Genomic DNA, 27,199 nt, shown 5'->3' with positions numbered 1-27,199 from the left:
TATAACGTTAGTTTTTTCGGACTGTACAAAGTGAAGGGGTCCAATACTGCCATCTGATAAAGTAGGGACGGACATTCCCCCTGTGTCCTCCACAGTAATTTACGCCCTTGGCTTAATGGATAGTTTGCTCTGACATTAATGTGGGTTAAAATCTAAATTTTTGCTGTCATTACTGGGAGCTTGTTGTGACCATGCTTCAATCGGAGCCCTATTAGCTTAAACTGATGCCAAATTCAAAACAATTAGGAAAGCTCTGAAGCCAATTAAGCATTGCTAATCAGTCCAATTATAGGGGAAGAGAGTTCAAATAGGCATAAAATTACATTCACCTTATGTGACCTAATTATACTCCGAGCCTCATCTGACCAGCTGCCAGGCCTACTTGTTAACTGAGTGCTGCGTGTGTTGCTAAGGAGTACATATCTGTGGGCTTTGAATGAGTTGGGGTTTGGTTTTGAAAATCCAATATTTTTTTATTTTTTTATTTAATTAATTAGTCATAGCTAATACTGAATCTTGCCATGATGTTTCAAATACTGTTTTACATTTTCGAATTGTTCTCACTTGATTACTGCAGTGTCGACACAATAATAGCAGTAATCTTTTGAACCAGCAATAAAAGTTTCCACATTGGAAACCAAAAGTAGTGGCACACTTGTGACGTGTTTCTCTCTGCTCATTCAAATGAACCTTGAGCTTATTTCCACTGCTCTTTTAAACTAATCCTGTGCTGATAATGAGATGTATCAAGTCAAACCACACATATGCAGAGGGAATCCTTTCCTACACTTTCTCCTGTACTGAAACATACGCTTTGTGCCTTAATCTCCGTTTCTCCATAAGGAGAGCTGGATTTACGAGGGTATTCTTCTGTCACAGCAGACGGGTCACTCCTCAGTTGTGACATATGGCTTTTGACAGAGAGCATGGCTCAGCCATCAGTGCTCAGACAAGCCAATCATGTGAGCGGTTGTTAAAAAAAAAAAAGGGTGGAAGACACGGAAGGGCCGGGCCACGTCTGAGACGAGGCCCTCAGACAAGACAAGCAGCAGCTGGCAAACTACATCAATCTGTAATCAATGAACCAACTGGTAGATGGGATTATATGCCTAATTGCACAGCTAACCAGTCCATCCCAAAATGACCAGACAGCATCAGCTTGTGTCCATGACCCAATACCAGAGACGAGCATTATTCTAGGCCTCCGACAGTGATTAATCATTTATAACCTGCCTCTACACCCAAGCTTTGAGTTCAGCACAGTGACAGGAGCCCACAAAGGATGGCACCAGAAAATAAAGCAGAGTTCAGATCCTTTACTTACGTAAAAGTCCTGCTTTCAGATGTTACTTAAATTACAAGTACAGAAGTATTACAAAATATATTTAGGTATCAAAAGTAGTCATGCAGAATGTCTCCTTTTTACAGTGCAAAATTGTCACATATTACTAATATTGATGCATTAATGTGTAAATGAATGAAGATTGAACTAATCTGAACTAATTTGTATATTGTTAGGTCATTACTATATATGTAAAGAAATCTTCACAATTTGCTCAATCTATGCATCTTTCCTCAGGCAAACACACAATTTAATGCGATTTAAAGCGCAACTGAGAGATCGGTGAGTATTTAAAGTAGAGTAAAGATTAAAGTCTGATTAAAGTTGTTTTTTGTGTGGCTGTGTATGCTGACAGTCAACAGTGTGTTTGTGTGTGTGTGGAACAGAGGAAGATATTCAGATCCATACTCTTGAATTACACGATTCAATGTTGGCAGATGGGAAGGACAGACAGGCAAATTATTCTGTCCGTCTCATTTTTCTCGGACCACCACACAGATCAATTATTTATTTCACATGTGGTCCCAAGTACAAAAGGAACATTAATGCATCCCACATACTGTGATTCATTAGGCCCACAGCGCTGATAAACACACGTTCTGACTGATGTACTTTATAATATATAAAGTAGAAGAACTTTCAGCTATTTCACATGTTCACAAAGTGCTCTCCAAAGCTCAGATGGCGCAGTAATCTGTACACCATCTTGGTCCATATTGTTTAGGAGTCATAATCCCCCGATGTGCTGTTAAAATCCCTCAGGTTATGGGCCACACTTCCACTTCTGTTGCCTCAGGCTAATCTCAGATTATGGTTATTATCACATGCAGACCAGTCACATGAGAAGTGAGAGGGCACTTCTTGGCGGCTTATAAAATGCCTCCAAAGATTTCATATCTAGTCTTGTAAATAAAGATACATGGCAGCAAAATATAACAATGGTTTAGTAACAAAGTTATAACAATTTCCAAACAAAAATCTTAAATTTTAGAATCAGAAAATATTTGAACTTGTAAAATATTGATCCATTAAGAAATAGAAAACTTAATTATACAACGACGTGAGATACTCACTTACGCATATATGTAAAAGTAAAATTGAAGTACAGTGAATAGTAGTTAGATAAAAATGACACTGGTGCTTTTATTGGCATCATAGAAACATTTGTGTAGTTTAATATATTTGCTAATACCTGACAGTAATAACAAATCAAAAATTTGTCAAAATGTTGTTTAATTCATATCTCAATTAAGAGTTCAGAACTTAAATGTTAATTGCTAGGTTTCTATTGACTCAGGAAATATCCACGATCTCTTAAACGTTTGTCTGCACTATCAGCTGTGGTGAGTTGTGCTTCCAGATGGTAGACTTTTAGTGTTTGTGACACATGGCTCTGAGTGAAGCCACGGCCAGATAGCCCAGCCCAAGATAATTGGAATTTCATTAAGGTTTTGTTTGTGTGAGTGTGTGTGTGTGTGTGTGTGTGTGTGTGTGTGTGTGTGTGTGTGTATGTGTGTTAAGAGTGGGTGTGGGTGTTTATGAGTCTGCATGGGTGTGTTTCTCTATATGCAATATTGAGGATGGGTGGTGGGGGTGGGGTTCAGGGACTCCACCTGCTGCCACCTGTTCATCTGCTCCATCTTATAAAAGCTGCTCCCTCACTGTCTCCGGGATCACAGACACCTTGGACTCTTCAGGCTGTCCACTATCTGGAGTTTCAAATATCTGACACAAAGGACAATACATCTTGGACATCAGCCAGGCGATAACACCACGGAGACCTCTGAGGAACCCTGAGGCCGAAACTCGTCGCTGATTTTTCTGACCAGAGGACATACCGCGGTTTGATTGTTCAACCCAACATCATGAAGTCCCGGCGACCCAGCTGCACCGACTCTGGATCCGAGTCCTCGGAACCAGACTCCAAGAGCCCAGAGAAATATGAGACCGTCACGAGACGACGGAATGCTGCCAATGCCAGAGAGAGGAAGAGGATGCAGGGTCTGAACACAGCCTTTGACTGCTTACGTAAAGTGGTCCCCCAGTGGGGCCAGGACAAAATACTGTCCAAGTATGAAACCCTGCAGATGGCCCTCAGCTACATCATGGCCCTCAACCGGATCCTGACAGACGCCAGGAGACACAACGCTCCTCACAGGCAGTGGCTGGACCTGCAGTTTGACTGCGTGCAGCCTGAAAACTACCCCTGCCTCATGAGGTACGACTCTCCCACTGATCAGGACTACATCCACTCGTCGTTCTCATATCCGTTCGATGGCCACCAGGTCCACGCATAAACTGCTGCCATGTGGCAGATAATCAGTCATGTTGTTGGATGTGAGTGACAATGTGAATATTTCTCCTCTAATCCAGGAGAAAGTAAATACATTTGTATTGCATTATTTTTCTTCTTCATTATTTTTCAATTTTTTGCAAGGACACCCAGTAATGTTGAGCATTTTTTTTGTTCAAAGTATAGCAATGACAAAAATGTAGTGTCATTGTGATGACCACTAGATTGTACTGAAGATACAGGCAATGGTGTATTATTTGGTGTATTTTAAATCAAAAGTTATTTTGATATGGCCCTAAAATGTTGTGCAATGTGAAATGGATTCTGAGAAAATCTTTGTGGTCTTAGTTGCATAGTTAAAGTCAATATGTAACAATTTTTGTCGAAGTGTAAGTACGTTTGTAGAGATGAAAAATAGATGTTATTTTTCACACGCAGACCTCTATTTTGTTGAATTATAGTATTTGATCAAAAAAATAAACTATTTTGTATGAAAAATCATTTCTCTTGTTCTTTTTTTCATTTCAATAAAAACATATCATATCAGAAAGTTCTGGCATTTAAACCCTCATGATCTCACTTTGTCTCCTTTGTGTGGTAATACAACTTGAAACTAATAAAAGAAGGGTAGTCAAGGGGAAGAACGAAAAGCACATCCTTTGTTTTGTGAGTGTCAAGTGCTCAGTAGGAGAAATGACAGCTCATGTCTGCTGCACTGCCTTGCTCTGCACACTGGGGAATAAATCCTCCTTTTGTCCTGAGCTCCTGCGCTCTGAGATAAGACTGTTTTACGTCAATGGGGAACCAAAATATAAACATTTAAAATAGACTCATGTTGGGGGGGGGGGCAAGTAAAATCACTATTCTTTTCATGAATGTTCTCTATAAAAAAATAACCTGTTTTTGGAGTTTTAAAGTATTCAAGATTCTTTATTTAATTCTGCTACAGCACAGCCTAATGTAAGTAGAGATACACCAGGATGCCAACTGTCCGTTGATGGAGCCACACAGCTACAGATTTAAATGGCAATCACTGGCCCCTGAAAAGTGATTGTTACAGATTTGAAAAAGTTTGAATGGTGGCACAAGCCACAGCAAATTAAGGAAGCCTGTGTGCCAGATCCTGCCACGGCTTCAGAGAGGGAGCAGAAATTAAACTCTATTGTGTGGTAATGGCTGTGTGTAATCGCTCTGTTCACAACCGCTGAAGCATGAACGCCCACAGCGGGACCCAAACTCTATCTGAATTAAGTATTAGACATCTCCAACAGTGTATTAAATGCATTGTCCAACTGCTAATACACTGCACGCATCTTATTAGCCTGTCGTTGATTTGGGTTGTAATACTTGTAATTGCGTTGTTTTGAAATCATCTCACATTCCAGTCTGTTTGGTTTAATTAAAGCCTCTAGCTGCACAAAATACACAAACACACACACAAACATGGATGGATATCACAGTATTCATTAGTTTATCTGCTTAACTAATTGTTTTTGGTATCTGCCAACAACACTTCCTGTAAATACACGTGTGGTAAGTGTTGCAGGGGGGCTTGTTGGGCCGCCAGAGGAGTCTTGGCCAATAGACGAGGTGCCAAACGCTTGATCCAGATGGTCATAGTGATTCATATGCCACGGCGAATGTTTGCATACTTAATAAATGCTTTCTGACAGTTGGCGTGTTGAAATGAATAGATGGCGGAGTCAAAAGTGCGTAATAGTAATGAGGAGGAGACCATCAGTGACACTGCAATTACGCTCCTCATTAATTTGTCACCAACAGTTGGTGACAGAAATGTAATCGACGTGCAATTAATTGATTTCCTCAATCGGAGCACGTTATTGGATGAGTTGTTAATCAATAGTGACAACAATGTGCTCAGCATGGAAGTAATTGAGAGGGCAAAACAGATTAAATTATCTTTTAGCTGCTGAATTATTCAGTCTTCCAACACGGCTGGATGTTGATGAAGACATTTCCAGCATATTAATAAGTGGCGGTGTTACAGAAATATGGGATGAAGTTCAGCTCTCCACTACAAGGTTGAAGCAGGGTTGTTATTTCATGTTGTTTTCTGGTTATTTAGTTTCATGCTACCTAATGCATTGAAAAATTGTTATTTATCACAGACCAAATCAATGCGATGTAACCATGCAAAACAGGACACAAGTTCGTCAATGCTGCGTTAGCACAACACCCACCATTTTATTACCTCAATGTGTTTTAACTGGGTATCAAAAGCTCCAACAGAGTACCAGCTCCTCCCTCAGCCAAGCTTATGTCATCCAGTCTTTATAAACATCTCTCCAGCAGGTGCTTAGAAGCTGCCCGCCCTGCTCTGCCTCACTTTCCTCTCTGATCTACACACCAGCAGTCCACACAGAGACGCACAGGTGTCTAACAGCATGAAGTGCCTGAACAACCGGGCCGACAGCCACCTGACCGGGCAGGTGGAGTTGGACAGAATGGGCAACGGCGCCTGGGTGAACCAGGGCTACTGTGGCTCCCCTCCGCCCCTGCCCCGAGAGGTCAGCACCATCTACAAGTCTCAGCCCCTCTTCCAGGGCTCCATGGACAGCATGTACAAACTGGACACCCCCAGTCCATTCCTGGACGAACCACCATCCACTGACCAAATCCCGGTGAAGAAACGAGGCTGCTGCTCTTTCATCAAAGGTAGGAAGTGGAACCCATTCAGCAGTTTACAACAGTACGTCTTCTATAAGGTAGAGGTAGAGCAGTTGTCTTGTCATTTTCAACTCCTGCTTCCTTCAATTGTCCTTCAGCAAGACACTGGAATGTGTTGTAAAGCACTTTGAGTGGTCTGTAGACTAGAAAAGAGCTACATAAATGCAGTCCATTTACCATTTGACATCTCTACAGCTAGTTTAATAAGTCTAGATAACACCTAGCCAAGATCTTGACAAAAACATCTCATCTTACGTCTTTCTTTGGTTCTGATTCTATTTGGGCCTATACAATTAACTGATGAGACTCAGGTTTTTTTACATAAAACTTCTGTGAACCATCATAATTTGGGTCTTTAATGGAACATCAGCTGCTTTATTTCAAAACCAGGATCAAAGTTGATACACCGTCTGCCTGGTCTTTTAAACCACTCCACTCTATAAATAATTTAACATCATAATGACTGTAATTTGTCTGTAGGCTTCTGGGGCACAACTCTGACTGAAAACACCTCAAACAACAGAGAATTGTTTGTCCGAACCACTCTACGTGAGTTACTGGTCTATCTGGTGTTCCTGGTGGATATATGCCTCTGTAAGTATTCTACTATCCTGTATGGAATATCCAAAATAAATGTCTATTCCTGGCACTACTTTCCCAGAATTTGTATGTATGAATACACTTGTTGAATTGACATGCAAGCATGAAAATTACTTCCAAATACTGTTGTCCAAAATGTCTTTCACACATTAATGGTGCATAATGTGACAGAGGGCTTAAAGAGAATTTAAAAGTTGTATTACACAATAAATGCATCACGGTATATTTTCATTGGACTGAATTAGATATTTTGTTTTGTGTTCCTGTATTGTTTTACCTTATTAGCAATGTTGATCCCCTGTTGAAGTGCCCACCTTTTGGCAGGGTGATGGTGAATAGGGCATTTTGGACTGTTGATTTACCATCAAAAGCCTCCCCCTGCTTTAATGCCAACCACAAATGCCTTCCCCATCCCTCTGCCAGAAAGCCATTGTCCAGCTGAGCATTAGGAGTGAAAGGGACTTGGGTACTGCTCCCTTGCCTTTTTGCGATAAGAGCATTTGGCCCTGTCCATTGTTGCTTTGTCTGGGTTAGATTTACATTGTTTGAAGAGGCTATTTGCGTCAGGTCAGCGTGCTCCCTCTTCAAACAAATGCTGGCCTCTGATCTTGATCCATTTGACTGCAGTGACATAAACACAGCCAAACAAAGAAGTCTTCAATGAGGCCTTGCGTGTCTGCTTCTGAGTTGTCTTATCTCCAACTGTTGAATAGAGCAACATTTACAGCTGAGCCTGAGCAAAGCCAGATAGGAACCAATGATTGTCAGTTAACAATGTGATGACATTGTCTTTCAGTGACATACGGTATGACCAGCTCGAGCACCTATTACTACACTAAAGCCATGACGGACCTGTTTGTGAATACAGGCGGTAATAGTGGGGTGAAGTTTCAGTCCATTGGCACCATGGGCGACTTCTGGACTGTGAGTTTTCCTCCATATTCATTTGCTCCATGTTTACAACAATGAGAATTCCCTGAGAAACGAGAATATGAAACTGCATCCTCTCTCGTTACATGAACAGTATGCTCAGGGCCCATTGCTGGACGGCCTCTACTGGACTAAATGGTACAACAACCAGTCCCTAGACAGAGGAGACCAGTCCTTCATCTACTATGAGAACATGCTGTTGGGAGTGCCCAGAATGAGGCAGATCAAGATCATGAACAACTCCTGCAAGGTCCACAAGGACTTCGAAGACGAGATCACGGGATGCTTCGATGTTTACAACGACAAGAAAGAGGACGACCTGAGCTTCGGTCTCATCAATGGCACCGCGTAAGTCGCTCTCTGTTTTCCTTACAGGGTTACTTTGGTTATGCAGTTAGATTGGAGAACTACAGCAAAGTTGTCTTGTTCCTCTGCAGCTGGACCTACCACACAGAGAAAGAAGTCAAAGGTTCCTCTCACTGGGGCTTGCTGACCACATACAGCGGAGCAGGATACTACCGAGACCTGAGTCGAACCAAAGAGGAAAGCGTCATCATACTGGAGGAACTGGTGGACAACCTGTGGCTCGACCGAGGAACCAGAGCAGCCTTCCTCGACTTCTCCACTTACAACGCAAACATCAACATGTTCTGTGTCATCAGGTAAAGAGCACAACTGACAATAGCAACTTTACCCATTGATTGATACCATTGCATTGATCGACTAAAGTTTTATCCGCTCTTTCAGGTTGGTGGTTGAATTCCCAGCGACTGGTGGAGCAATCCCTTCCTACCAGATAAGAACCGTCAAACTGATTCGCTACATCACCAACTGGGATTACTTCATCCTCGGCTGCGAGATGGTTTTCTGTTTATTCATCCTCTACTATGTTGTGGAGGAGATTCTTGAGCTGCGAATACACAAGCTCTCCTATTTCAAAAGCATCTGGAACATACTGGATATTGTTGTCATAATGGTAAGAAAATGTAATTCTCCTCTGATTCAAACATGTTCTTTGATTTTGCTTCGCATCAAAGAAGTATAACTATTCTCTTTCCCAGCTTGCCATCGTTGCCATTGTCTTCAATATTTTCCGAACTGTCAAAGTGGACAAATTGCTTGGCAAACTGCTGGAACAACCTGGTATCTATGCTGATTTTGAATTTCTGGCCTTCTGGCAAACACAGTACAACAACATGAATGCAGTGAACTTGTTCTTTGCGTGGATCAAGGTAAAGTAACATCTTTCACTCAAACACAGTACTTAAGAAATGATCTGGCTCAGGCGTCATCCCTTAGATCGAGTGTTTTCTTTAGGTTTTCAAGTACATCAGTTTTAACAAGACCATGACTCAGCTGTCCTCCACACTGGGTCGATGTGCTAAAGATATCCTGGGCTTCGCCATAATGTTCTTCATAGTGTTCTTCGCCTACGCTCAGCTTGGATATTTGCTCTTCGGGACAGAGGTTGAATCTTTCAGCACCTTCGTCAAGTGCATGTAAGAAGTGTCCACAACAGCCTCTTGGCACAAAATATTTGAATCGGATGATTGAGCATGAATAAATCAATCCTTTTTGTTTTTTCTTTCTGCAGCTTCACACAGTTCAGGATTATTCTCGGAGACTTTGATTACGATGCCATTGACCGTGCTAACAGAGTTCTTGGGCCGATCTACTTTGTTACCTATGTGTTCTTTGTTTTCTTTGTTTTACTGGTATGCATCAGAAGCTAAACACAAGACGTTTGATTTTAAAAGGATAAAGATGGGCGTTCTCATTACCTCTTTATGTATCTGTCCCTCAGAACATGTTTCTGGCAATCATAAATGACACATACTCTGAAGTTAAGGAGGAGCTCTCGTGCCAAAAAGATGAGCTACAGATTACTGACATCATCAAACAGGTAATCAGATTCATGTAAAAAATAGATATATCTTTGGATAAAGTTTTTCAAGAGTTACAAACAAAATGGAATTCTCTTTTAATTCAGAGCTATATGAAGACATTTACGAAGTTGAAACTTAAAAAGGAGAAAATATCAGATGTTCAGAAGGCGCTGCGTTCTGGATCTGGAGAAATTGAATTTAAGGACTTCAGAGAAACTCTGAAAGAGTAAGTGAGAAAATATCAAAAAGAATCTCAGTTTATTATTGTTCTCCTGTCCGTCATTGGACAAAGGGTGTTGTATGCGGTACAGATTGTTAAGACCCTTGAGGCAAATTTGTGATGTTGGGCTATGTAAATAAAATGTACTTAACTGGAGCATATTCAAACTTAAGTATCAAATGTAAGTAACCCTCACCGCTCTGATGATGTCATAGGATGGGACATGCTGATCATGAAATTTCTGCAGCCTTTTCACGGTTTGACCATGATGGGAACCAAATTCTAGACGAAGACGAACAAGAGAAGATGAAAATCGAGCTGGAGGAAAAAAGGGTTTGTGTGATCGTCTATAGAGTTTGGCTTGTTTCTTATTTAGCTCGACAAGCAATAAAAGACATTGAATTCACAATGGTGTTCCCCCTTTTTTTTCATAAGGATGCTCTTTGCGCTGAACTCAACAATCTTGGAATGCATTATGGGAAAGATTTATTGGAGAAGCCTCCTATAACGTCCAATGAGCAGAACCACTCCAGTCATACGTTTGTGGATCGGGAACAGTTTCAAAGGTGGGAATAGTTTTCACATTTAACCTATGAATTGTCCTCAAATAGGAGAACTTGATTTCATTACAATGGACTAAAAACTGAATTACGTTTTTTTCAACATGGAAGACTGGCCAGACAGGTTCTCCAGCTTGAAAGCTCCGTGGCAGGCATCACATCCAGGATTGAGTTAATTATGGAGAAACTGGGATTACAAGAGAAAGCTAAAGGGAACGAAACGGCAAGGAAACTCACTGTGACCAATAACAATGTGAGTATGGAACTAGATTAAGATTTCCATAAACCCTGTAGTACGCATCAAATACTTAATTTTTTTTTTCAAATATTATTTAGTATACTGAAAGGTTTATTGAAGCTATGGAACAACTGTGTTGTTGATGCCAAAGAGGCTGTAAAATCATATAACAGAATAGTTTTCTTAATTCCTATGAATACAAAATGTTGACTTTTTGATTACCCCTATCCAGAGTGATGATACTGCCTCAGATGGGAGCGTCCTGGTTTGCGTGGACAGAGGGACGAAGGCTGAGATGTCCTCTAGGAGACCAGCAGTTAGCACCAGCACCACATACGATTGCCACATGTGATTCACCTCAGAATCACGGGTTCTGTGGATGTCAGCGGACACTTTAGGATGAGCAGGTCACACGCCAACAATTTGTTCTTCACTACTTTCCCATGTTAAAAGTCTGGATTCTTCAGATCGACAATAAACTCCCGACAGCGTGACATGGCAGTGCTTTGCTTCAACTGCTCTTAAATTACAGCCATTCATTTCATGGAAATATGTAAATACTGTATAAAAACATTTTTGAAATTCTTTGCTTACTAGGTGACCGCACTAGAGTTAATATATAAATCTGGTTCAAGTTAAGCTCAGATATGTAGAAGGCTACAATATACGTTGTAGATGAGACCTGAATATAAATCTACATATTAGTAGTGTTGTGTAATATACATACATTTCAAGAGTAGGTTAGAAGAAAATATTTATGCAATATAATCCAATATTATGCGGCATGTTAGCCACCTAATATCTGACTAAGCGATGCTTTAGTCATTTAATGTTTATGAATGTTCAAGTTCTATCACGGTTGCTCAAAGCGCCCCTTGACTTGTTTGCACAGTGAGATGTATCTACAAAATAATTCCCTAATTATGTTCATATGGAAGACATTGTTTCATAATTATTCCCCACCTTTGTCCATCTCCTGAGTTGCCAAAATATGTAACAAAGCAAACATGAAAAAAAAAACATATTTCCATTAAATGCAAAATAATCGAATCTGGGACATTTGGAGCATATATATATATATATATATATATATATATATATATATATATATATATATATATATATATATATATATATATATATATAGATAGAATATAAATGTATAGAAGATACATTCAGATGGTACAAATTTCAGAACGGCCATTTAATAATTGTTCTCTGTGTAAAACACAATCTATTAGTGTCTAATAAATGTACTGAACGACCAAGTTCAAACGTTTCTTTATTTGAAGTCACTTATTGAGTTTTCCCGCTTTAATGGAAAATGTATTTCATCCTTTATTATTAAACATCATTTATATTGTTCAACTTATATGTATTATTGTCATAAAAGCAAATTTCCATTACATTCAATATTTTAAGCAACAAATGTATTACATGTCATAAGCGTGCAGTTCAAGCTGAAACATCACCCGCTTACTGCTACTCTCTGAAAATGGCACACAAATGTAAAAACGGGAAAATCCACAATGGAAAAAAGAATTTCGGTTTGTAACAGAGCCTCTGTGAATAATACCAAGTTTGAATTTACTCATACATCAATTAAGGCTTATTCATCAATCATATTGCTGAAACTTAATGATGGAATTTCTACCGACAGTATGTACATTATCTCTAAAGTGTCATGAGGATTCGTGATTACGGTTGATATTTACACTCTTGGCCAACGTGACCCTGTTCAGTTACACAAACATCCCCCGGGTTTAATAAACAAAAACATGATCGAGTTTGTCGGCTGTGTCAACACGAAGAGGAGAGTGAGCTTACAAGGAGTGTGATGCACTGTACAGAATGGCACATACGCAAATGAAATCCACATGGCAGGACATCTTTTGAGAAATCCTCGTCACAATTTGCCGCTGATTTGTTAAAAACACTTTACCCGGAATATATGGAAATATTCTGCAAATACTGAGAAATTTCAAAATGCAATAAAGGGGCAAAAAGTTCCTGCTGCCCTGACAAAGCATTGATATATTTAGGAAAGCTTCTGCTTTTGTAAAATAAAAAAAAAAATCAGTAAGAACTCGTCTTTGCACAAGTAAGTGACTAAAGAATTATGAAAAATGTAATGCAAAAACCATTAGGGGCTGGTTTAGGTGCTAAATTAAGTTGAATGTTCCTTGTAAAAAGCCTATAAATGACCATAAATTAAATGAGTTATCGAAAGGAGGGAAGAAAATATTTAAGATTCAATATCTTTCCAGGAAACCAGCCCCCAGAATCAGCACACAGAGTCGGTTAACTTTACAAAGATTTGGGGTTAAGCTTTTTACAATGTTTTCTCTATACGGGCTGTAGCCTTTACTTTGAGATACAGGATTATAAATTAGTCAAAGCTATGCTACATTAAGGTGTAAACTAAAATCCATCAAAAGTCTGCAAATAACATGCTGATCACTCCGATACAAAAACTGAAGAAAAAAAACATTTTTTTTTTTTTTGCTTTTAGATCTGTGTAGGTGACAATTTTCTTTGTACACAAAATGTACCCAAGAGATACCAGGTCCGGCTTAAATCTCCTTTAAAGCCACAGTTGTTTATACAAATACTTTCTTCACATATACTGAAAGGTAAACTATTGTTCCAGGGCCTCTATTCACAAAGCTTTTATCATTGATAGATCAGAATAGGAATGAATTTCTAGCTATGAGCTGAAGCTAAGCCCAGACCAACGTTTAGCAGGTTGGGTCATTCTTTTGGCAACTTTTACATTTTTTTTAGAGCAGTTTGTAGCATAAATTCATGACGATCGTACAACTCGATGCCTCTTTACAAACCAACCTTTGTCACAAAAATGAACGTAATCAATGCATGAAGACTGTATTCTGTGGTATAAAATGCAGTGAAAGTATGACAAGTAAATTAACATTTTGACAAGTCTGTAACAAACACTGAAATATATTTTTTTAAAAAACATATTGGCATATTGAAAGTGGATATTGCTTAAGTATGATAATTCAATATTAATGTTTGAGGTTTCCATGATTTGAATCCTTGTTCCAGTGATATGATGGCTTGTAGTAACTGTGCTTTTAACTCATCAAAAATACTGTGGCGGTTATGTTCTATGAGAACACGTCATGTCTTTCAGATACATCTTTGCTCAAAGTCTGAATATGGGACGGCAACAATTACGTTTTGAAGGACTACACTTACTTTTTGATGCTTTGGCCCATTGGTTAACTTATTCAGTGTGTGATAAGAGGCATCAAATGGTCTCGGTCTCGTTGTGATGCTACAAAATCCTTTGTTACACACTGGGTAAGGTCTCACAGGGCCAGACATTCAAAGGGTTGGTGTGTCCTTTAACATCTACTTAGACAAAGACAGTTGGTTTGGCTTTATTTCAGAAGCCCAAGAGCACTTATCCATCACAGAACTATGAATTATGATCATATTAACTATTTCTTAAGTTCCGAGTGAAATGGACGTTTTAAACATACGTGTGAAACTGGTTGTTATGGGGCGACTATTAGCTACAAAGGCTTTGTGAATATGGCCCCTGCCCTTCTTCGAACACAGCATCTGCCCAGATGAGAGAGTGCTGTGTGGTCTAAAAGGGTTGACAAAATCCTCTTGGTACTACACTTGGGTTTGGGCCGGCTCACTGCGTTTGGTAGCCAGCCATGCTAAAGTTGGCCAGGTTGGACATGACCTGACCGGGTGCGGCTGCAGCCTGGCCTGACTGAGATCCAAAGCCTTCCACCCAGGCTGGTGACTGGGACTGCCTGCAGAGACGCCACAAATACCCCGTTAGCATGACCGTGGTCACTGCATATGAAGATTGATAAATAATGCATATTTCTCAGGTTAAAAAGGGAAAGATTCATTTAACTTACTCTACTCCAAATCCTTGCTGGTTCCACGTCTGGCCGTACATGCTGTAGGAGGGAACTTGCCACCCATTCGTCACATACTGCCCATACTGCTGCTGCTGCTGCTGCTGCTGCTGTTGTTGCTGCTGCTGCTGCTGCTGCTGCTGCTGCTGCTGCTGCTGCTGATTCCCATAGACCTGATTCCACTGCCCCCACTGACCGAACTCAACCTTAGTGACAAACAGAGAGGAAGTGAATACATGTCTGAAGTGTCCCAATAGGTCTATGTTCAATCAGGAGCAAATACTGCAAGTAAAAGGCCTTTTAATCGATGGTTTCACTCTGAAAACATATCTTTGGATTTCTAATAAGGTTTCTATTTTCGTTTCATAGTTATTATAAATAGGCTAAACAGAAAGACTCCTAAAATTGCATTGATCAGTTAGATCAGTTTCAGTGTGCCTCCGACTGCATTGTCCCTATCACTAGTCCTGTCATTCTTCCCATCACTCACCTCATTTCCTGTCATTTTCCTCTGCTAAAGTTATACAAATGCCCATAAAAATACATATTGTTTTCTAAATCTTATCAAATATTCATTATCAGTGACATTCTCCCTACCTGCTGTGGATTTTTTGCTACGTCAGGAGATTCTTTGCCCCAGAAGCACTTCACTAGGTGTCCTTCAATGGCTGTGCCGTTTACTGAAACAATGGCATGGGCAGCGCTGTCGTGGGAGGAAAACCTTGAGAAAAAAAAAAAGGAAAACAGCAGCTTAGCAGTCAAAGTTATCAAGCAGAAGTGAAAATACACAACAACAAAAAACCTTCAGGCTAACTGTTTTGAGGTGAAGACAAACAGAACATAAAAGGCCACTGACACTGACTCAAGTACTAGCTGTCAGTGAGTCACGCAGTGTGCTTGTGTTGACATCTAGCGGCCAGATGCTGCAACGCACTGAGGCGTTACCTGATGAAAGAGTATCCTTTCTCTGGGAAAACTCGGATTTCCATTATTTGACCAAAAGGTGAGAAGGTCTGGCGCATCAGGTGTTCTAAAAGAATCAAACAGAAAAGAGGTTAGGGGTTAGTTTTTAGGATATTGGAGTGTGCAGTAAGCAGTAAGATGCCTCTTCAGAGAGCATGACACTTGCCTGATAGTCCTGACTGGATCCCTCCACAGTACACAGTGCAGTTCTGAGGACTGGACTGAGTCAGGACGTCATCGAACCTCAGCTGCTTTGAGCCATCTGAAATAAAAACAAGCAACATTCGTCAAGGGATGTTCTTACACAAAGTGTGTGCCTGAATCATTTATTGTATTTTATGTTATTATTATTTTATTTATCTATTTTCTATTTTATTTAATTCATTCTGCGGTTTTGTTTATTATTTTCACGGTTATTTGTCTTATTTTTTTTGCGGTCTGACAGGCCTAGCTTTTGTATCTGTGTTTGATATTGGAGTGTTTGGAGGAATAAAAACTTAAATGAAAAAAGAAAAAACAAGTTACAGCTGTAATGTATGATCTATATGATACAATTACCTACACTCCTGTATTTGTTGTCAATAAATCCAATGTGATAAAATAAAGTATGGTAAGGTACGGTCTTTAAGTCAGGTTCAGATCGCTGACGATCAGGGTGGAAGTCCTGCAGTGAGAACTAGGCACTGAGGTCCTGCACACCGACACGCGTGTTTGAACTTATCCGGGCTGATTAGACCTCAGAACCATGCCGGGCTTCAGATGCACCAATAAGAAGGATAAAGGTGTAAGGAGGGAGGAGGAAGTCAATCTAACAGTCCTGATGGTGCGGTCACACCGAAACCTGCCAGGTGAAATGGACTCGCCTCGTCAGTGACCTCCCTGGCGTGGGTGTGCAGGATCTTTAACACTTACTGTCCTGGACACTCTTCGGAGCTGGTGGTTTACGTGTTGCCCAGTTGGTCCTGATCTGACGTCCTCCAAGCCACTGTCCCCCCATGTTAATGATGGAATTCTCTGCATCCTGCAAATCCAAATCAAAGACAGTTAACCCTCTGAATCTGATGAATCTGTAAAGTTTACTGGCGACTATACTCGGTGCTCAAAATATACATTACTGTTTGTATTATTAGTAGAACTATGTAATGTTAAGATGATTGATGGTGTTGTCAACTATGATTAAATATATTGCATTGACTGTGAATGTATTAAAGTAGGATAATAAACAGAAAATAGAAATAACCTTCAGTCTGTGTTCTTGCACTGGAGCCTTACCAGTTTGTTGTAGAAGGACACAAATCCATACCCCTTTGATTTGCCTGTCGTCATGTCCTTCACAACACGGGCGTCCCTGGAGGGAAACGTGAAAACAACTTCAGTGCACTTTTCAGTTTGAACGTTTCAAACTAAAAGGAACCACGCAAAACAAACTGAACTACTCTACTCTGTCCTAAATTAATGTACATTAGCTATCATGACCTCGTGCTGAGCACTGACTTGTTAAATAACTTCAAAGCAACACTTGAGAGAGACAAAAAAAAAAAAAAAACAAGTACAAAAACATGCAGCCTACAGTACTGTTTTTAAATCATTTCAGATGAATTAATGGAGCCTTGCCACTAGAGCACCACTTCCTGATTTAAATTCATAAAAAGGAACAGATTAAAGGGATTACCATGCATTCTTAAAATCTGCTGTTGGTGCTCTCGCTACAAATAGAAATATATAGAAAATATAAAAAAGAGAAAAAAGGAATTAAACGGCATACATGGCCTGTTAACAGATTTCTTTTTTTTCCCGTGTCAATTCTTTACCACCACTATGGAGTATGGAGTTTGGGGAGCTGCAAATTTTGAGAAATTGACATTTTCAGAAATTTTGGAAGAGGATCATTGCACTACAAACAACACTATGCAAATCAAAATGAGACAATTCAAACATAGATTTAGAGGAATACATTGAGTGCTGGAATTTGTTAATCTAAGCTAGATCATGTTAATACATAGCATCTACAAATAAAGACATATGGAAAGAATGGAATAAATAGAGAAAAAAAACTACATCTGAGTCTCCAGAGTGCACAGTTCCTTGCTGTTAGCCTTCAAGCTCCTGTCCAATCCTATGAGCATTTCTGTAAAATAACCAAAGTGCTATTACTTCACTGAGACCCACAACTAAAAGCTGTTCAGGTTTATACACACACAGCTTACATTATATTTACTTACCACACCCTAAATATGCAAAAAAAGAGTAGGCTAAAAGTTGACACTTCAGTCATAAAAATACAAAACACACAGACTACATGTAAGTAACTGGAACAAAGCTCTTAACAACTTACAGGTATTGTGTTGGAAACTTAAATGAGACTGTTAAAATCTGTTAAAAAGATACGTTATGTTGGTAAAAGGTGCAGTCCATTCAGATATTTACTTTCATGTGAAAGAGTACTTCTTGTATGGATGTAATGTCACTACTGAATATACATTTGACAAAAAAAAATACATCAAGATGAAGCAAAACTGGATTGGTTCTCGTGAACATTCACCATCTCGGTTGACTTGTAAACATTGCATCTCACAAAAAATAACTTGGGTTTTCACTTTGTGTTAATCTCTTTTAAATATACTTGGAGAGAGAGAGGGGAAGCTGGACAACATGCAGGAACAAGGGGACGTTGCAGTTCATGGTCAGACAACCCCACAACCCACAACCCCCGGGACACCAGGGTGACCCAGTGTCTCATATCAAACCATTGCTTTTTTTAAATCCCAAAACTAAATAATTCATGTGAGATCAGACGTGGCTCGTAGACTGTTGAGAAGGTACAAAAGTCGTCAGGGTGTCATCCCTTGTGGACCAGTGTTTGAAATCACAACATCATTACATTTACAGTTAAGTCACCCCATAGTGTATGCATGTAAACATGGTCATAGACAGTTGTTTCAGAGCATACGTTTACATAACATTACTAAGACGTTACTTAATATTCCCAAAATGTAGATAAATCAATATGCTTACATTGTAGCATTCAAATGTGTTGTACTGCACATAAAAATAATTATCCTTCTAAGTGAAGACTTACGAGATTTTCCCAAAAGGTGCGAATGCGGCCTTGACATCCTCGGTGGTGATCTCAGGGCTCAAATCTCCCACAAAAACATGGAAGTGATCTAGAACGAGACAAACGTGAAAACAAACAGAGGGAAGAAACCATTTACTATTCTCTGGTGAACTTAGATGTCAGCAGCTTATAAGAATCAATAGGTGAACACTCACTGGACGTGTCTTTCTTCTGGCTACTTGGAGTGGTGGCCCAGTTTACTTTGACCTCCTGAAAGAATGTTACAGAGAACCTTCAAAAATAATGACAGAGAATCTGAGAAGTGGACATTTTCTACACAAGGAACAAGGATCACAAGGGAATTCAAGCAGTTAAGCTGCCTAGCTTATAATTTTGGACCAGACTCATTGTCCTACCTTTCCTAATATCTTCCTCCCGTTCATGGCTGCAAGAGCTGCAGCAGCATCTCTGTGTTCAAAGAACTCCACGAAGCAATACGGGTCATTGCTCGTATGCTGCATGGGACAAGGTCAAACACAAACGTTCATCAGGTGGGTTCCACTCCACTATTTTGGTGGACAAATGTGATGTAACTGCAGCTAAAATGTGTCTAGTTCCTTTGTCGTCAACAGTGGATATATTATTCCAATTTATTATCTAATGGATAATAAATTGGGAATGGTCTCCCTCCATGTATGTGAATACAGGGGACAGGAAAAGAAAAGGAGAAGACGTAAAAGATTAAATCAACAGTCTTGGCTGCTTACCTCTGTGATCATTTTACAACTTTTGCAAGGCCCAATCTGGGTGAAGAGTTGCAGAATCAGGATCTCTGTTACATCCCGGGAGAGGTTTCCCACGTAGCTGCAGGGAGAAGAGGGGATAATTCAGTGAAAGCTGTTAATCTGTAATTTAACGACGAGGTGGTACAGACTGTGATAATATTACTTAATCTGACAAACTGACCCATATACAGCTAATTTAGGGTATTAGCATGGTTAGTCGATGAGTTACTTAAGTGACGTTATTTTGTATCAACGTTAACGTTAGCTCGCCTGACATTCAAGCTAGCCCGACGTTTGTTACGGCGCACGAGACAGTTGCCACCGTTTACCTCTTCAAACGCGTTTCTCTTTAACCGTATGTTTAATAACCTGACGCTAGTGAAACATAACATTGTGTTGTATGGCGGTATTCGCCCGGGTTGTGTAACGTTAGCTAGGTTAGCCACTGGGTCCCGACGTTAGCGAAGCTAAGAATACCTAACTAACACTACAGTTGGAGACCTAGCATTACTTACAGGGTCTTGGGGTAGCTTTCGTCGTCCATGACCGAAGCCGACAGCTAACGTTTACTGATTCCGGTGAACCCTGTTTATTAACTAGTTACAACAACTAGCTAACTAGCTCAGAAGCTAGCTAACCGGGCGCCAGGGTATACGTCACACTGGGAGTCCAGAGAGCGAGCTAGCGTGCGTGCGTGGGTGCGTGCGTGGGTGGTGTGAAAAGAAGCGCCCAGGCGAGCCGAGGTCAGAGTGAGGTAACGAATAGCCACCATTTTTACAGTTTCAACCAGGTTTCAACATTGCAAATAATGAATTTCTTAAATATAGCTTTTGTTCCTGGGTGTGATTAGTTAATTAATAACTACAAAAGCCAAAACAGCGAACGCATTTAGCACTTAATTTATCATATAAGGCAACGGAAGTAATTAGCTCAAGAGACTTTTATTTTGAAGTAGAACGCAAGGGTGAGCTTGTATTACTCACCGGTGTTCGGCGGATCATGGCGGTGTCTCGAACCACGTCGAAACACGTCGAACTTTCTCGACGTGAGCCTATATGCAGTCTATGATCAGCTCAGGGGCCAGCGTGAGCAGAACACTTTTTTAAATGACTCATTCTGTCTCATAGCAGTGTAATTCTGACTGAACAAAATGTGTATTTAAATGCGTTGAGTACTGACTAATTTAGAGATACATTTGTAAGTATTCAATACACATAGTATTTAAAAGTATATGTGAAAAAATGCCGCTGAATCATGAGACTGTTGAATACATTATTGTGATACCTCTGGGAGTAACGTTATGTGAGGAAACCTGTATTGCCACAGTGTACGTCAATACTACCACTGGGGGGCGCCAGAGACAAGAACTTTCACACTCTTTTAATTAGTTTTTTTTGACAGGTGTTTTTTTTTATTTCGAAGTGATTTTATTTAAAGGCCAACCAGAAATATTTCTCCTGTTTCGTTGAATTAGAAAAAAAATCCATCAAAATCCAGAGTTTTTGCTTGTGGTTCCAGTTTGTGTAGAGCAACACTGAGGTCTTTACTCAATAAAAGCAACTTAACCAGCACCTGACTCTCAGATCTCAGAGATGGGCCAAGGCAGGACGGGTTGATAGGTTTGCATAAGTCAGATATTAGGCCCTAGGTCATAGCATGCTAATATTCTGGAAACATCAACATCATCGCTGAATAAAGAATCAATCATTTGTGATTTATCGCATTATAACCTATAAAAAACACCTTCATTATTCCTATTGTATATTTGTTGTAAATCTCCTCTCTATTTTCAAGTCCATGACATTTTCTGGTATTCCCCATGAACTGAATTGGAGATAGTCCTGTGATTAAGGAAGGGCTGTCATTAGAGGTGTCACTGCATGTGCCCACGCTGCGGCACACCACCACAGTTACGTGGGCTTAATTGTGAACCAGATTCTTGCAAATACAGACTGAGTCTCCTTGGAAAGGATTTATCATGTGGGAGTCTGAATACATCTATTCGGGGAACCCATTTCGTTATGAACAAAAAAAGCTTTGGGATTCCCACGTCTGCAAAACACAGAAAATCGTTCTCCAAAGAGGGGCTCCAGAGGTCCCGGGAATATTAGGGAGAAGATATTTCCCCGTCAGCAGCAGAGAAAATGACCGTCATGAGTGGAGCGAGCACTTTCTCCACGGCTGCAGCGAAAATCCTCCTCAGTGCGGCTCCCTGGGAGAAATAAATGTAATGCAGATCAGAGGTGTACTTTGTGTCTATGTTGGGGGGGGGGGTGTGTCTGCGACATAACAGGTTTGGGAACCCATGCCACAGTCTCCAGCGCTGTCCGCCTCCAACATTAACCCGGCTATTTCGAGAAACTTCCAGCCCACTTTTCCACGTCACTTCAAGGAATCTTTAAAGCGTCCGTCGCCCGTATAACATGTTTCAGTACTCGACAGCCAGCAACATGAACGGCATGAAGACGCAGTCACCGACACCGATACCGACAACGGCCAACAACGACCACGACCCTCTTCCCCTCGGCTGGGAGGTCAAAATTGACCCTCAGACCGGATGGCCCTTCTTCGTGGATCACAACAACCGCACGACAACCTGGAATGACCCGCGACACGACGCGAAAAAGGTAAAAGAGGAGCGGGATAAAGTTGGCTCGTCAGTGTTTAACGGCTAACGGCCGTACAACTCCTTAACGGTTACTTTTTTTCCACGTCGAGCTACGTCGGTTACAGTGCGTGTTTTGGTTCGGTGCGCCGTTAAAGGAACGCGTTGCGCTACATCACCGTTATTAATCTTGTTGACTGTAGGCCTCGTTAGGACCGTCGCCTCCCCCTCACAGACAGCTCATAAGCCTATTATAACGGGTGATCAACCCCGTTATGTTCCCGAGTCATGATCTAACACTATTATTACTCGATGACTCACCATGCAGCGTGTGAAGGCTACCTATGATCAGCTCATTAAGAACATGTATTTCACGGTGGAAAACACCGCGACGTCCAGCTCGTATTAAACTTTTTCCCTTACAAGGATTGAGGCTAGTTCACTTTGGCCTGTAGAGTGTAACCGTATGATCGAGGCGCTGCTTATCATGCTCAGCTGTATTTAATACATGTGGGGAAATCACGCAGGTCTGCAGAGAAGACCCCCGTGGGCTGAAGTTATAACCTGACAGGCTGCCAGTTGGTAATCTCTCGTCTCAGAGACAGACGGTGTTGTCCAAAGTTAGTGTCCCGAAGAATCTGCTAGAAAGACACAGCTGTCGGGGATAAAATGGGTGCAATGGTGCTGGCAGTGTGCAAGTGTCCCATAGAGAAATGGCAGAAGGGCAAAGGGTCGTTCACAGCTACCTAATAACTTTTGTCTGAGAGCGAAGATGACACTGGTTTACATATAAATGCAGTTTTTGTTCTGTGGCTGGAGGGAGAAGGGCTTTGGTCTCTTCTCAGAGTGCTGAATTACCAGAAGACTTGTTGCTCCACAGCTGTCATTTGCAGGTGTCTAGTCACTTAGTACACTAATAGAACAATAAAAATACCTTTTCTACTTTGGCTAATAAATGTACGTTATTCCCGATGAGTCTCAGTGTCTGACGCCCAGCAGCCTGTTGATAGTGCCATTGTTGTATTTAGGGAGGTATTATGCTATTTTTAATTCCAGCGAATATATTCCTGCGATAGTAAGTCCCCTTACACTCAGTGTCAATATAAGTTTGGTATGCATACAAATGTATTCCGGTGTTATTTATACTTTATGTCAGTGGTCAAATGAGACTGACGCAAGGAAGACATTCCATGTGGCCTAATGATGTTTAGCCATAACATGATAGTTTAATAGGTGAATGATTCCCGTCTTGTCGTGGAGCTAAATTTCACAAACAAACACAGCAATCGTCTGAGTGGAAATGAGCGTTAGTCCACGTTAATCAGACGTTCATTTCATTTATCAAATACGCAATAGAGGTGATACATTTGGCATCCCCCTGTGTCACATTTTAACCTTTGACCTTTGCAGTTATCTCAGGTCTGAGAGAGCTTTCCTAATAAAAATACCTCCATGTATTAAAAACATTCAGTTGTATGTACTAATATGTCTGTAATAGGCTGTTATGACATGTTCAACTGTCAAAATATTTGATATTTGGTCATAATTGATCATTTTTTAGGCCTGGGGAATCATAATTTAAATTGTTTAATAAAAAACAAAAAAACAAAGTGGTGCCTAAAATGTTCTAGAGGTATTCTAGAGTGTTATATTTACTTGTTTTCTTTTGCTGGATCATATAATAGAAGTAATATCATTTTAAATTATATACTGTTGGCCGTGTTTCAGGTCAGAGAAGTGTCAGCAAATGGACCCAACATACCACCAGAACCAAGTCCTCAGGAGCTACAGAAAACCTTTGTGAGAGAGATGAAGCACCCCATTCTGCGCCCAGGATACGTTCCTATCCCCGTCTTCCATGACGGCGCAGAACTGAGGCAGCAACAGCATCCGTGTTATTCCTACATCCAGCCAAACACTGCACAGAATATCCGGTCGGACGGGCGGACACCTTCCCCGACGCCGGGGCTCCACTGCAGGCCCAGATCCCCTTTACATGGACCTGTAGATAGCTGCTCCGTGGAGCCTGGAAAGGCCAGCTCGCCTGTTTTACAAACAGCAGAGGTTGGATTTGAGCTTGCATGCTGCAAGACCGTGTCATCTGTATGCAAAATAAATGACCAAATGCCTGATTTTTGCTGTTTCAATTTTCTGCATTTTCAAGGTTTACACTGCCCCGCATCACCAACCCCCACGGCCCAGCAGCACTGGTCTTCAAGCAGGTTACATCCCCATCCCGGTGATCCATGAGGGTGGAGGAGGCCAAACACAAGCGCAGGCTCAGCTGAATCCCTCCGTCTACTCTCAGCGCGTCCCCTACACGGAGCACCAGCAGCCCTTCTATCGCCTTCAGACCGACGAATGGCCCGGCTACTCTGCAGCGATGCAGCCTCCCCGGGAAAGAGCCTCTCCGGTACTGATTCCCCAGCATCGCGATGCTACTTCTATTCACCTCCAGCCTCATATTAGAAGCCAGTCACCTATTGTAACGCAGGTGCTGGGAGAAAGACCGCAGGTACATATTTTTGTGTGTTTTCACTTGGATTTTTCCTTTATGTTCAAAAATATGTTTGATCTTCTTGTCAGCATGTGTTGACCTAGATTGTGACGACTGCTTTGTAACTTCCAAGGCACAGCAGCATGTCCTCACGAGAGACCCGCCCCAGAAAATGGAGCAGGAACAACAAGGCACTCAGCAGAAACCCGAGAACACGCAGCTCCCCCAGCCGCTGCACACGGAGGCTGACGTCCAAAAACCTCAACAACCTCAACAGTTCCAACAGCCTCCACATCAGCAACCACAACAGTTCCCGCAACCTCAACAGTTTCAGCAGCCACAACAGTTTCACCAACCACAACAGTTTCAGCAACCACAACAGTTTCAGCAACCACAACAGTATCAGCAACCTCAACAGTTTCAGCAGCCGCAACAGTTTCAGCAGCCACAACAGGTTCAGCACGCACCACCTCAGACATCTCCACAGCCTCAGCATCCTGAACAGTTAATGCAGTCGCAGCAACAGTTCCAGCAGCCCCAGAAACCAGAACAACCACAACAACATACTGCGGATATCACAGTTCAAATACCTCCAAAACCCGAGCCCCAGGACACGACAGCTGTTCCCCCAGAGGTCCCACCTGTAAAGGTTGAGGCTGAGCAGGCCGCCCAGAGCCCAGTCCACCCGGGCTTGGCTAAGGTACAGCAGATAGTCGGACGGGTTGCTAAGCTGGAGCAGGAGGTGAGAGGCTTTGATGGGAAGAAGAATGATAAGAGATACATGCTACTGGAGGAGATGCTGACCAAAGAGCTCCTAGCACTGGACTCGGTCGACCCGGAGGGTCGTGTAGACGTACGGCAGTCGAGACGGGACGGAGTCCGTCGTGTTCAGAACATCCTGGACGAACTGGAGCAAATGGAGGAGCAGCCAGCCAGGCCTGCGAGCGAGACGGCGATGGAGGGAGACAACCTGACACAGAAAGGAGAGCCCAGAATGATCACCAAGGAAAATGTTGAGCTGGCAAAGGAGATATCCTAATGACTTCACACTTCATAATCAAGAGGGGAGAAGGATAACCTGCTTTATATTTGATAGTGAACGAGCCCGACCCGGCGAACTCTCCTCCTCCTCTATCTACAGCATTTGTGGAAGTTGCATGCATCGATTAACAGTGTTGGTATTTATTGCCATTCAGCACATACTTGATGGTAGCTCAGTGCGATCATGTTTTTCAAGCCAATGTTGTTGCCTTCTATGTTGTGCCAATGTCTTCATAATAAGACAGCTGTCATGATCAAGGTGTTGTCAACAATTTCTAGTCAAATTGAAGTTTGAATAAGAGGCCTTTATTAAATAAATGGGAAGAAAAGGAGAGGTATTTTCTTAAGAAACGTTATGTGTGGTTGCCTTTTGTCTTGATCAAATATTGTATGGAGCTTCCCTTAATCCGGTCAACAAATCAGTCAGTACACAAGTGCAAACACTGGGGCTTTAAAGCAGAACTCACTGCAAAAACTCAGTCAACAGAAAAGCATGTCCCCCTTTATAGCCACACGGCCATGTTGGAGCTGCTTTGTCACAGAACACAGTGAATATGTTTGTTAGACGCTGCTTTTTGGTGCATTACTGATTTTGCCGTCTTTGCACTTTGCCAACATTGAAATGTATTACGCTGAAACATCAGCAGCACTTCATTTGAAATATATAGGTTACACAGGTTTTGATTGATGTGTTTGTATGTGCATTGGTTTACTTGTTATTTCAAACACTATATCAGTATTTATATCATATAGTATTTTGGTACATTTATGAATGTGTAATGACAAAAGGAGGTGCGATGTGTATCTTACTTGACGTGTCAGACAATCAGCACTTGGTGTTGTCAGGTTGTCAGAATGTATAACTACCACAGCCACCATCTGTAATGACGCTAACCCCAAAAAATGGCCTAAAAGCCTTAAAAATGCCAACTGTGAGAAGTTGGCCAATTCTTAAAGAGATGAAGCGCAAAGAAATCTGTCATTTCAAACGGTTTGAAATTATTTTGAAGGTTATGCTAATTGTTTGTGTAGTAATTTGTCACTATAATACAACCATAAGCCATCTGTGGGGGGGGGGGGGGGGGGGGGGGGGTCACTGCCTAACACACCTTTACAAGCTATGGATTGTGGTGTAGTGTTGATCACAGTTTATGAGTAGCAGACTGATGCATTGTTGAAAGCAATCACATTGGTATGTTTGAAAATAAAATGTATTTGACATGGATTTCTGACTAATATTTGTGTTCCCACAGACCGGGTCAGTCTGAGAATTGATTTGAGGATTTGAAGATGTGTCCCCGACAGTATTCAGCTGACTTAAGTCTGGTTTAGTTTTCTTTGGTCAGTTTAACAGCTACGTCTCAGTCTGATCAGGTCAGCTGCTCCTTGTCTTCTCCCTCAGAGCCCCATTGAGTCGTGACTGGGAACAATTCCCCCCCTTACTGCTTGATGGATGGGGACACTTAAAGTGGTGTGTTTTTGCGCTTTTTTATATACAAATGACCTTAAACTGTAACATCAGAATAGGGATTTAATTACTTTTCTTTGATGAATGTTTTACATATAATCCCCTAAATTCCCCAAGATTCAA

At 41.3% G+C, this 27,199-nt stretch overlaps 4 protein-coding genes across 7 annotated transcripts; 3 read left to right on the top strand and 1 right to left on the bottom strand.

Annotated features, from left to right (window-relative positions):
- The first annotated feature begins 3,207 nt into the window (after nucleotides 1-3,207).
- On the top strand, nucleotides 3,208-3,639 carry atoh7 (atonal bHLH transcription factor 7). The gene has a single exon (XM_068718139.1). The coding sequence runs from the start codon at nucleotides 3,208-3,210 to the stop codon at nucleotides 3,637-3,639; it is 432 nt and encodes a 143-aa protein (XP_068574240.1).
- Nucleotides 3,640-6,040: 2,401 nt separating this feature from the next.
- On the top strand, nucleotides 6,041-11,741 carry pkd2l1 (polycystic kidney disease 2-like 1). The gene is made up of 15 exons (XM_068718131.1): nucleotides 6,041-6,311; nucleotides 6,804-6,917; nucleotides 7,720-7,847; nucleotides 7,948-8,201; nucleotides 8,291-8,515; nucleotides 8,601-8,829; nucleotides 8,915-9,085; nucleotides 9,171-9,352; nucleotides 9,448-9,568; nucleotides 9,658-9,756; nucleotides 9,844-9,965; nucleotides 10,175-10,292; nucleotides 10,395-10,525; nucleotides 10,631-10,772; nucleotides 10,990-11,741. The coding sequence occupies exons 1-15, from the start codon at nucleotides 6,041-6,043 to the stop codon at nucleotides 11,107-11,109; spliced, it is 2,427 nt and encodes an 808-aa protein (XP_068574232.1). The 3' UTR covers nucleotides 11,110-11,741.
- A 281-nt stretch (nucleotides 11,742-12,022) lies between these two features.
- tial1 (TIA1 cytotoxic granule-associated RNA binding protein-like 1) lies at nucleotides 12,023-20,144 on the bottom strand. 4 transcript variants are annotated; one of them, XM_068726279.1, is made up of 12 exons: nucleotides 19,981-20,144; nucleotides 19,448-19,544; nucleotides 19,097-19,195; nucleotides 18,896-18,950; nucleotides 18,702-18,789; nucleotides 16,895-16,970; nucleotides 16,535-16,643; nucleotides 15,789-15,884; nucleotides 15,605-15,689; nucleotides 15,257-15,380; nucleotides 14,660-14,865; nucleotides 12,023-14,548 (listed from the first exon to the last, which is right to left on the bottom strand). In XM_068726279.1, the coding sequence occupies exons 1-12, from the start codon at nucleotides 20,007-20,009 to the stop codon at nucleotides 14,425-14,427; spliced, it is 1,188 nt and encodes a 395-aa protein (XP_068582380.1). In that variant the 5' UTR covers nucleotides 20,010-20,144; the 3' UTR covers nucleotides 12,023-14,424. The 4 variants fall into 4 exon arrangements, with proteins under 4 accessions (XP_068582380.1, XP_068582397.1, XP_068582388.1 ...); XM_068726296.1 differs by lacking the exons at nucleotides 18,702-18,789; nucleotides 18,896-18,950; nucleotides 19,097-19,195; nucleotides 19,448-19,544; nucleotides 19,981-20,144 and adding exons at nucleotides 17,388-17,462; nucleotides 17,681-17,701; XM_068726287.1 differs by lacking the exons at nucleotides 18,702-18,789; nucleotides 18,896-18,950; nucleotides 19,097-19,195; nucleotides 19,448-19,544; nucleotides 19,981-20,144 and adding an exon at nucleotides 17,388-17,695.
- A 1,639-nt stretch (nucleotides 20,145-21,783) lies between these two features.
- bag3 (BCL2 associated athanogene 3) lies at nucleotides 21,784-26,690 on the top strand. The gene is made up of 4 exons (XM_068726269.1): nucleotides 21,784-22,092; nucleotides 23,799-24,134; nucleotides 24,235-24,585; nucleotides 24,701-26,690. Exons 1-4 carry the CDS (start codon nucleotides 21,889-21,891, stop codon nucleotides 25,604-25,606), a joined length of 1,797 nt encoding a protein of 598 aa, XP_068582370.1. The 5' UTR covers nucleotides 21,784-21,888; the 3' UTR covers nucleotides 25,607-26,690.
- The last annotated feature ends 509 nt before the right edge of the window (nucleotides 26,691-27,199 follow it).

Source organism: Cebidichthys violaceus, unplaced genomic scaffold, assembly GCF_023349555.1.
Source record: "Cebidichthys violaceus isolate CVI_PGR_0920_01 unplaced genomic scaffold, fCebVio1.0.p SCAF_10, whole genome shotgun sequence".
Lineage (NCBI taxonomy): Eukaryota > Metazoa > Chordata > Actinopteri > Perciformes > Stichaeidae > Cebidichthys > Cebidichthys violaceus.
Note: the sequence above shows the minus strand (reverse complement) of the source record. Positions and strands in the feature narration are given on the sequence as shown.

What these genes read in the sequence shown, in the direction of transcription:
- pkd2l1 (XM_068718131.1), top strand. Translation starts at nt 6,041, where the DNA reads ATGAAGTGCCTGAACAACCGGGCCGACAGCCACCTGACCGGGCAGGTG. An exon ending in TTGTTTTCTTTGTTTTACTG is followed by an intron (nt 9,569 to 9,657) that starts GTATGCATCAGA and finishes TCTGTCCCTCAG; the next exon opens with AACATGTTTCTGGCAATCAT. An exon ending in GATCGGGAACAGTTTCAAAG is followed by an intron (nt 10,526 to 10,630) that starts GTGGGAATAGTT and finishes TCAACATGGAAG; the next exon opens with ACTGGCCAGACAGGTTCTCC.
- tial1 (XM_068726279.1), bottom strand. Translation starts at nt 20,009, where the DNA reads ATGGACGACGAAAGCTACCCCAAGACCCT. An exon ending in GAAAGCTACCCCAAGACCCT is followed by an intron (nt 19,545 to 19,980) that starts GTAAGTAATGCT and finishes TTCTCCCTGCAG; the next exon opens with CTACGTGGGAAACCTCTCCC. An exon ending in GGAGGAAGATATTAGGAAAG is followed by an intron (nt 18,951 to 19,096) that starts GTAGGACAATGA and finishes ACATTCTTTCAG; the next exon opens with GAGGTCAAAGTAAACTGGGC.
- bag3 (XM_068726269.1), top strand. Translation starts at nt 21,889, where the DNA reads ATGTTTCAGTACTCGACAGCCAGCAACATGAACGGCATGAAGACGCAG. An exon ending in CTGTTTTACAAACAGCAGAG is followed by an intron (nt 24,135 to 24,234) that starts GTTGGATTTGAG and finishes TGCATTTTCAAG; the next exon opens with GTTTACACTGCCCCGCATCA. An exon ending in TGCTGGGAGAAAGACCGCAG is followed by an intron (nt 24,586 to 24,700) that starts GTACATATTTTT and finishes GTAACTTCCAAG; the next exon opens with GCACAGCAGCATGTCCTCAC.
- atoh7 (XM_068718139.1), top strand. Translation starts at nt 3,208, where the DNA reads ATGAAGTCCCGGCGACCCAGCTGCACCGACTCTGGATCCGAGTCCTCG.